Source organism: Accipiter gentilis, chromosome 7 (genome assembly GCF_929443795.1).
Source record: "Accipiter gentilis chromosome 7, bAccGen1.1, whole genome shotgun sequence".
In the NCBI taxonomy this organism is placed as follows: domain Eukaryota; kingdom Metazoa; phylum Chordata; class Aves; order Accipitriformes; family Accipitridae; genus Astur; species Astur gentilis.
In genome coordinates, this window is record NC_064886.1 from 12,233,291 (window position 1) to 12,242,526 (window position 9,236).

Consider the following 9,236-nt stretch of genomic DNA (forward strand, 5'->3'; position numbering starts at 1 on the left):
CTGGTTGTCAGGTCACACTGTTTTGGCTAGTATAAAACAAACATGAAATGACCTTTCAGGTACAGACAATGTAAGAGGGGCTGCAAAGTATAGCGGAAGTAATTTGTAAAGGAAAGATAATATTTTTGCAGTGTTTGGCAGTGGCGTAGAACAAAGAACTACTTCATAAAGGGAACCAAGTAGAAGAAATTAGGAATGAGACCATAAAAGAGATGACTGATCAGTGTGCAATCTGGGCAATGGTGATTTACAAGAGGGAGAGAGACCTCATGAAAAATACTGAAGAAAAAGAAGCACAATCAAGACCTAAAAGATAAAGCCATTATTTTAGTCCATGTGTCCAAATTTCAAACTCTTTTTCCCACTGAATTTGTGTCTTTCGTTTACTCCCCAGTGTGTATTGCAGCTTACCTCCATCCTTGCAAGATGTCTTGCTACAACCTGTGCTCCAACTCTGCCTGTGGCGTCAACCGCCCCCAGCCCCTCGCTGACAGCTGCAATGAGCCGTGCGTCCGTCAGTGCCCTGACTCCACAACTGTGATCCAGCCACCTCCTGTTGTCATCACCTTCCCCGGCCCCATCCTCAGCTCCTTCCCACAGGATTCGGCTGTGGGATCATCTGGAGCACCTGTCCTTGGGGGCTACGGGGGCTACGGCTCCCTGGGCTATGGGGGCCTGTATGGCTTTGGGGGCTATGGCTCCCGGGGCTATGGGGGTCTGTATGGCTATGGGGGCTATGGCTCCCGGGGCTATAGGGGTCTGTATGGCTATGGAGGCTATGGCTCCCTGGGCTGTGGGGGCCTGTATGGCTGTGGAGGCTCTCTTGGTTACGGGGGTCTATATGACTATGGTAGACCCTATGGTTCTGGGTATTGCAACCCTTACTCCTCCTGGTCCAACAGGTACAGCCATGGCAGCTGCGGGCCCTGCTAAACACAACAGGAAAGTCCACTGAGTAAAGTACAAGTAAAAAACAAAATGCGGATTCACCAGTGAGCAGATGAGTGACAGCTTTGTTAAAGCACTCACAAACCCTGTTCAGTGCAGTGCTTTCTGCATGCTCTGCACCTCTCCTTTTTTTCCTTTGAATTTTTTCCTGGTATCATCATGGGTTCAATTCCTTACTATCTTCTACTTTATCATACCTGTGACTGAATGCAGTGAGACTTTTAACAGTGTCTTTCAAAATGTGTTTGTCTCTGACATCTTGGATACACATTCTTAATATTGCAATGTATTTTTGTTCTTTTCATTCTCATTAAAATTCTGTTGCATCATTTAAAATAAGTGTGTTGTGGTTTTTTGTTCTCATCCATTCTGAATTTGCCAACTTTTCTGGATAAAGCTGCCTGTTGTACATACGGCTGTGATAATATTGTGCAAATCTTGCCCACATAGTGAAAGTCTCCATGAGGAGCCCTTGCTAGGCCTGTTTCACCACTGAATTGCAACAACATGGTCACAAAGTGCTGTCCATAGATGAACAGCAGCCTTCTCTACAAATACTTTATTAGACTCTCCATTCATGAGTTTGTGTGATAATTCTTTGAACTACAAGTGACTATTCACACTCTGAAAGTTAAGCTCTTACTTATTCCACTGCAGACTTCTAATCCAATGTTGTACAAGTAATTACACCTCCACTGCTTGTAATGGAAGATTGGTGACTGATATTAAGTGAATTTCAGATTCTGTGTTTCTCTAGCACAGACCAGCCTAGATCTATGCTATTAAATTGTCTCACTCTCCGAAATTCTGGCTGTGTGCAGATGACGCTTCCTTAAAACCACAATAAGGACCATGTGCATAATTTCACAGTATATCAGACTGAGTTTGTGGGTTTGGGACTTCTTTGGTTCTGTTTAAGTTATGTATACATTAAATATAAATAAAATTTGTGTAAATATTATATAGGTAGCCTAAAAACGAACAAAAATACTGCACTGTACATGGCATAGCTTTTTAAGTTATCAGTAAAGCATGTAACCATCTTCTGATTCAAGCAGATGCTTATCTCACAAGATAGTTTTCTTTATGTGGTTCAGCTGCCAAAAGATCTTAGGCTACATATTTTACTACAGTAAAAAGGATGGCTAAGCATAACGTAACAATGTTCAGAGAACATCCAACTAGATACTGAAGGCAGAATACGAAAAAAGAAAGGCAAGATCTGCTGTGCATGCCCAGCTCCACTCTCTGTAACTGGACAGTGCTTAAAGCACACTTCTCAGCACATGTTACCTAAAAAGTCAGCTATAAATCTTCCTTTTATTTGTTTTTATTTAGTTGTCTCTGGTAAATTTAATAGCTTTTCCAGCAAGAGCCACAGTTTCCACAGCGGTATCCAGTATCAAAACAACAGCCAGAAGGGATGTTCTACTTGCTGCCAGGTCCTAAAAACCTGTAAGAAAATTTGTTGTGATAAAGACTACTATAACAAAAGCTCCCATAACAAAAGGAGGCCTTAAGTATGGGTGCTAACAGATATCCCACTATCCTGTCCTGAAGGAAGGAACTAAGCACCTGGGCTGGTAAGGTGATGACAATGGATGGTGGCTGAGCCACTGCCCTCAGGTCAGGGCAGTCAGCTCCTTGCAGCTATAGGCACTGGTGCTGGACATGAATTGGCTGAGTGGAAACATGACTAAATATAAGTGTAACACAGCACAAATTCCCCTGGAGCAGGAAGAAAAGCTTAGATGCTTAGATCTCATGGAAATGGGAAAGGCACAGAAGTCTGGATCCTCTGCAAGACTAATTTAGTTCCAGATCCATCCCACCTAATTGTAGCTACCCCGCCAACATCTACTTGCTGCTGTGGATGTAATTCCTCAAATTTGTATAAGCCCTGTAAGAAAAATGACTTTTAAGTGATGGTTAATCACTGCTTAGTGGAAACACAGGAATATAGGAGGTCACGTGCTTCCTCAGACAAATGGTAGCTCTTATACTCTACCTTGTCTCTGATAAAAGTCAGTTCCATGTGGTCTGAAGTTTAGTGTAAAAATCCTGATGCTATGCATTATTGAATGAATTGTCCAAAGGCTCACCTAATTCCTAACACCCTGGAGGCCCATTTTGCTGTGGGTAAGAAAGCTTTGCTTACATGCCTTTCAAGCTTTGGCTTTCTTCCATACAAACTAATTTGAAACAGCAGCTGGAAGACCAAGTAATTAACTACCAAGAGGACATATCCTCTGTGAAACATGGCTGTGACTGAGGCCTTTGTGGTGCAGGAGTACAGAGCAGTTTGTTGAGCTGCAGTCTGGGGTTTTGGTATCTGCTTAGCAGATTATAACTCTGAGATCTGAACTAGTGGAGAGTGACAGGTCCTATATAATCCATTGTGGAAAATACCAGCTTAGACCTTAAAACTGCATATAATATTGCCTCCTCATAAATGACAAAAGAAGACTAATTTAAATTTATGGAAAAAGAACAGTTTGATATCTAGAAAATAGCTGGCTCTGGGAAGAAGAAGGCAAGAGAAGTAAATAAAAGGCAGTTTTGAGGAGGCTCTTATACGTTTCCTCAAACTGCCTGAAGAACCTGAGACTCCCATTAACACCAACCCATGCTTATCACACATGGTTCACCTCAAAATGTTGAAACAGCTTTGCTCAATATTTATGTTTATAAGTTGATACAAATTCTCATGCTGCACGAAATGCAAATTACAAAACAAATATTTCTTTCATCTTAGCAGTTAATTGGTGAGATTCGTTCCTGGTAACATTCCATTAAATACATTAGAATGACAGGAGGAGTTATGTTGGCTTCATTTATATCCCTCATATTGGTTGACATAATGATGGTGGCTCAAATGTCAATCATAATTGCCATCTGCTTTCATATGCAGGTTTTCTTTCCATGCTTCCTTACCCATGGTAGATAAAGTATAATTGATATAAAACATGGTGTCTTTCTTGTGAAATCAGCAACCCATCTATGAAGTTCAAATTAAGATTTCGACAGGACCATCCTGCTCATTTAAGGGAAAAATCAAAAAATACATTACAAAGTACCTTTTAAAATAATCCAGACTCATGCCTTGTCTCCCAGACTACCCAGTTGTACCATTTCTTCACATTTTAGAGGTAAATTCACTGGTCACAACAAAGGTAAACAGTTTTTTAGCCAGACTAGAGGCAACTTGTTAAATATATTTTTTAGGAAGATGAGCATGTGTTTAAAACAGAGAAGAAGGATAGACCGCTTACAGTTAGGCTAGGAAAGTCCTGGGAAAAGCTTTCAAAACATGAGGACAGAGGCAGATATTGCAGATTTTTGTGCTACAGACACTGAAGGGGATATGAATTAATACAACATCAGCACTGAAGGAGCTTATAAACAAACTTAAGCAAATAAATGAAAACCTAAATTATAAAACAAAATCAACTGAAATCCTAAGGTTAGAAATAATGAACTGGTAAAGGGAACAGGAAGAGTGATCTTGACCAGTACAATTTAATAAATATATTTCAAAATGCTGGGCTGCTTGAATCCAACCACATACTTATATTATAATAATGACGCACCACTTCATGCATAAACCACTAAGGAGGGTTGGGAAGTGCTTAAAAACACACACAAAAAATATTTGAAGAACCTTTGTGAGTATTATTGCTCTTGTGATCCCCTACAGCTATCTCAAAGTTCGGAAAAAAGAACCTCATAATTTAAAATATAACTTCTGGTAGAAATGTTGCAGTGTTTATTATTTAACAAACAACCCATCCATAGGCAAATGAGGATTTCTGAGGCTGGACCAGGCACTGTTTATTACACAGCATTTTAGAATATGGGAGTATGGGTGGGACACATCTTATCAAACCTTCCTTATCAGTTGAGCTTGTTGTCTGTCTCCATACTCAATGAAAGCAAAATAGTTATGTTTTGAGGGTGATACCAATTCTGGTAAGGTAAATGTCTGAGACAAGATGAATTGTCTTGCAGAAATTCTTGTCCCTCCCCATGAAGTATTGGGGAAGCCTGAGTAATTTCAAGTGACAAATCACTTGAAATTTTTGCAGGCAAGGCCTCTGCAACAATATACACTCTGCAGGTGATGTCCTGCTAGTCAGGAAAGAAAGAAGAGGGAAAAAAAATCCATTGTTGCAATAACTATTCCTTGGGTAATTCCATTGCTTTTCCTGCCACTTACCCAGTAATTCTGAGAAGGAAGCACTCAAAAATTGTTTCTGTGACATCCTCCAGCAAAACATTGGTTCAATTCCTTTGTAAGGTGAAGGAGTAGATCTAAGGGCAAACTACACTCCATCATATGAACAAAAAGAAAGAGAAGATAGAGACTGAATGAATGCAGTGGTGGACAGAAACATACGATTTCACAAAGAAACTGAGAAATTTGCACTTGCTTCACCACTATCTTGTGTTACCTCCTCCTTTAGAGCTGTGCAATGTCAATACAGAGTACCTAGTAACTATTAATCTGTTTGCATTTGCAGCCATTTTATATTGCTGAACCTGTGAGATGATCTCTGTGCCTTTGCAGATTCCAGGTGAAAAATAAGGAAAAAATAGTTATCCCTTCAGAGAAAACTTTAGCCTTTGGTTTAAACACTGTTTCAGGTACTAAAATACTATGTTTTCTGCAGGTCTGGCCAAGGAGAAAAGAAAACTCAGGATTTCTAAATCAAAGACCATTAGACAACGTCTGTGATTACCGTAAGTACAGGACCTCTCTCATGTTTTGTGGCTGTGGGTGGGAAAAGGATCAGAAGGTGTCTTCCATCTCAGTGAACATTTCATTGCAAAATGTGCGAGTAGATTAGATTACAGCCTAGATCTAGAGCACTTAAATACAAACATGTATATGACAGCAGGTTATAGCTCTGATTAAAATCATTATGGGAAGTTAATGAAGGAAGTGCTAAATAAATAGAACCAGTTTAAAACCTCCTGCAATGCCAGTGAGCAGGGTGGAATGATACCAGCAATGAAGTTGGTCAATTAGGCTTCAAGATGAAAGAGAACTAGGAGCTGGAATGTGCATATCATGCTATTCAGAGATTTGGGGTGATTTTGCAAACTGCAAGCGAAAACAGTTTCATCACTTTGGGAAGTTGTATGTGCTTCAAACTTGGGCTGGTTGGTGATTATGACTTCATGTGTACAGTGTGCCTCAGATCCCCCTCAGGCAATCTGAAGCACTGTATAAAAAGGAGCAGGTACACAGACCTATTCCATCTCCCTCTCCTGTGTACTCTCCTCTACATCAGGTAAGTCTGATGCCATTTCATTTCTTTCTAAATGCCAAAATGCCTTTGCACTGGAGCTTAGAATACTGTTCACTACTATTATATTTGAATTTTTAGGACTATTTTTTAATTCTCTTTCTTTTTCTTTTCTTTTTTTTTTTTTTAAAGTATATTGGCAATTTGTGTTACTGGTAGGCTTTAGAAGACAAGACCAGGGTTTGAGGAATTTATTTCATTGTAATTCATATTTGGGCATTCTTGTACTGTTAGCAGATTGAAAATGTAGGATGGCATAAGCTTTAAAATGCAGAACATCCTGTACCATTTCAGTTTATGACTGAATCAGAGACACATGGCCATATCCTAAGTTGTTTAATGACCCAGCTGAAGAAAGAGCATTATCTACATGGGGATTTTATTGCAAAATAATCCTAGCTTGAATTTAGTTTTTATGGATAGGTAAAAACTAAATCCTGCTTATTTTAAACCCTAGTTATTTTCACCAGAGATAATAATAAGGGAAATAGACTAGTGGTCTGATCCAGTGTGTTTGATATATGTCAGTTTGAAAATCCAGATCCAGATTAGCTGTTCAGTTACACTGAGTTCAATGATTTGATTCTCTGCGTTTCAGGGCTACTTTATAAACAAAATAATATTTCCCTTTTTTTAAACTGGAAAAACTGCTAAGCCACAAGCTTTTGTGACCAGACATTTAGCTGAAATGGCAGTTTGCAAACCGCATTTTTGCCTGATGAAGAAAATCAGCTCCTTACATTTTACCAACCTGCTCCACACTCTATATGAAATTACACTGCTATGCCAAGAAGGATTTGGTTAGAAATATTTTATAGGGTACATGTACGTATTACATCAAATATATGAATCTATCCTCAGGCTCAAACGCTTTGGGGTTTACCAGAGAGATTACAGAGATTAAGAGAGTGTAGAACTAAAAGGGAACAACTGAAAGTATATTACCCCAAAGATCTTAAAAAGAAACAGGGACCGGGAAAGGAGGAGGAAATGTATGGTTAAAGCAGTGCTGGGTTCTTGACTTCATCCCATCTCTCCCAAGACAAAATCTGCTTCTGTCCCATTTGGTGTAACAAGGAGGTCAGCTCTGGTGTATCTCCTGCAGCTCTTGGTTTTCAATCCACACTCACCAGGGATGAGTGATGGGTTTTTAGTAAAAAATGTGCTGCTAACACTCTGTTCCTCTGGGAGGGAATGCGAGTTAAAAAAAAAAAAGAAGCAGCAACCTCAGAAGGCTTGGCGAATGTGACAAGTGCAGGCATTACTGGATGGGGAAGATCAGAGCAATGCTGATTGACAGGAAAGTGTGTGAACAGCATCATCAATTTTACTAATGCATATGGTGATCATTTTGCCTGTTCCCCAACAACCCAGCACCAAACCTTGACCTGTCATTCCAGTAGATCGTGTGCTTTGTTTTTATACAGCTCTGTGCTCTGTGTTTCAGGATCACCTTCATCCAAGACGGAAATGTCTTGCTACGACCTGTGCCCCATCACCAGCAACATTGTCTGCCCCCAGCCCATTGCTAACAGCTGCAATGAGCCATGTGTCCAGCAGTGCCCCGACTCAACAGCCTTCATCCAGCCCCCCCCCATCATCGTCACCTTCCCCGGCCCCATCCTCAGCTCCTTCCCCCAGCAAGCTGTGGTGGGCTCCTCCGGAGCACCCACCTTTGGGGGCTCCCTTGGCCTGGGGGGCCTCTACAGCTCCGGGAGCCTCTACGGTTATGGGGGCTCTCTGGGATATGGCGCCCAATGTGGATATGGGAGTTCAGCCCTCTCCACACTCAGCAGCGGCTACTGCAGCCCATACTCATCCCGCCGGTACAGCCGGCTCCTCCGCAGCAGCTGTGGGCCCTGCTAAAGGCAGCAGAGAAGCTCTCAGAAGAGTCACACATGAAGGCCCAAATGCAGAGCAATGAGGATGGGGGTTCAGTGTTCCTGCAGCCCTGCAATGGAGCTACTGCCACTTAGCATTTCTGATCTTTCTTCTACTTTTTGTTTTCCCTTCAGTTTCTCATTTGTTGTTTGCTATTGTTGCCTATTCCAGCTTTCCCACTTTTGTTAACCATCATGGAGCAGCATATTCCATATGGACATCACTCATAATGACAAATATCTTCCTCAGTAGTTGCACAACAGACAGAAGAAAGCCAGCTGAGGGCAGCAATATCTCAGAGCAGGACATTTGTTGAACATTCTATGAAATTGTCTGGAAACAGATTTTTCATATTCTATGATATCTCGCTTTGCAAACATAGGCATTTCTTGCTCATTAAAATTTTGTTGCATCACACAGCAGCCTTCCGGTTTCCCTTCCTCCCTTCATCCACAGCCTGTCCTGGGTGATATCTTCCCACAGGCAGAACCAAGCTGCTAACTGAGGAGTAGTACTGCAGAATATTTTAGCACAGACTGAATTTACACAGTGTCACAAATGTTTCTGTAATGACACTCCTGAGTAGCAGCTTTCCATCATTTGAAGTTATGAAAAGTTTAAAATAACATAGTATCTTAACTCCTGTTATTTAAACATTATTTCTGTGGGGCCTTTCCATGAGCATCCAAACAGAGAGTGGGTTTCCATGTTGATCTCAGCATGACCACAAATGCCACCAAAGTGGTGCCCAGCAGAATACTTTCCAAATGTAAATTTGCACCTATAAATTCAGACACAATGCACAGCATTAACATTGCTCAGCGGTACTTAAACTCCAGACATCCCAAGCAGCTAATACTTATTCCTTCTTGCAGTCATCAACCTTTCCACCTCAGTAAGAAAGAGGAATAATCCCTATTCCCTCTAAGAAATAACTGTAGTACAGTATCAGGAGCAGCAGAGACTCAGGGCTTTTCAGATTCTGGTAATATAGCCAATTCAAATTGTAATGAAGCTGCAAATGAGGCAGGTTCAGTGCTGTGCAAACAAAGAATAAAGCTAATCCCCGCCCTCAAGTGCTTTCAGAGTAAATAGGTA

At 40.9% G+C, this 9,236-nt stretch overlaps 2 protein-coding genes across 4 annotated transcripts; both read left to right on the forward strand.

The window, feature by feature from the left end:
* The first annotated feature begins 426 nt into the window (after nt 1–426).
* Nucleotides 427–933, forward strand: LOC126040426 (scale keratin-like). Of its 3 annotated transcripts, none has more exons than XM_049804840.1 (2): nt 427–800; nt 891–933. In XM_049804840.1, the coding sequence occupies exons 1-2, from the start codon at nt 427–429 to the stop codon at nt 931–933; spliced, it is 417 nt and encodes a 138-aa protein (XP_049660797.1). The 3 variants fall into 3 exon arrangements, with proteins under 3 accessions (XP_049660797.1, XP_049660796.1, XP_049660795.1); XM_049804839.1 differs by having other exon boundaries at nt 427–797; nt 882–933; XM_049804838.1 differs by having other exon boundaries at nt 427–933.
* Nucleotides 934–7,712: 6,779 nt separating this feature from the next.
* On the forward strand, nt 7,713–8,123 carry LOC126040466 (scale keratin-like). Its single transcript, XM_049804878.1, has one exon. It carries the CDS (start codon nt 7,728–7,730, stop codon nt 8,121–8,123), a length of 396 nt encoding a protein of 131 aa, XP_049660835.1. The 5' UTR covers nt 7,713–7,727.
* The last annotated feature ends 1,113 nt before the right edge of the window (nt 8,124–9,236 follow it).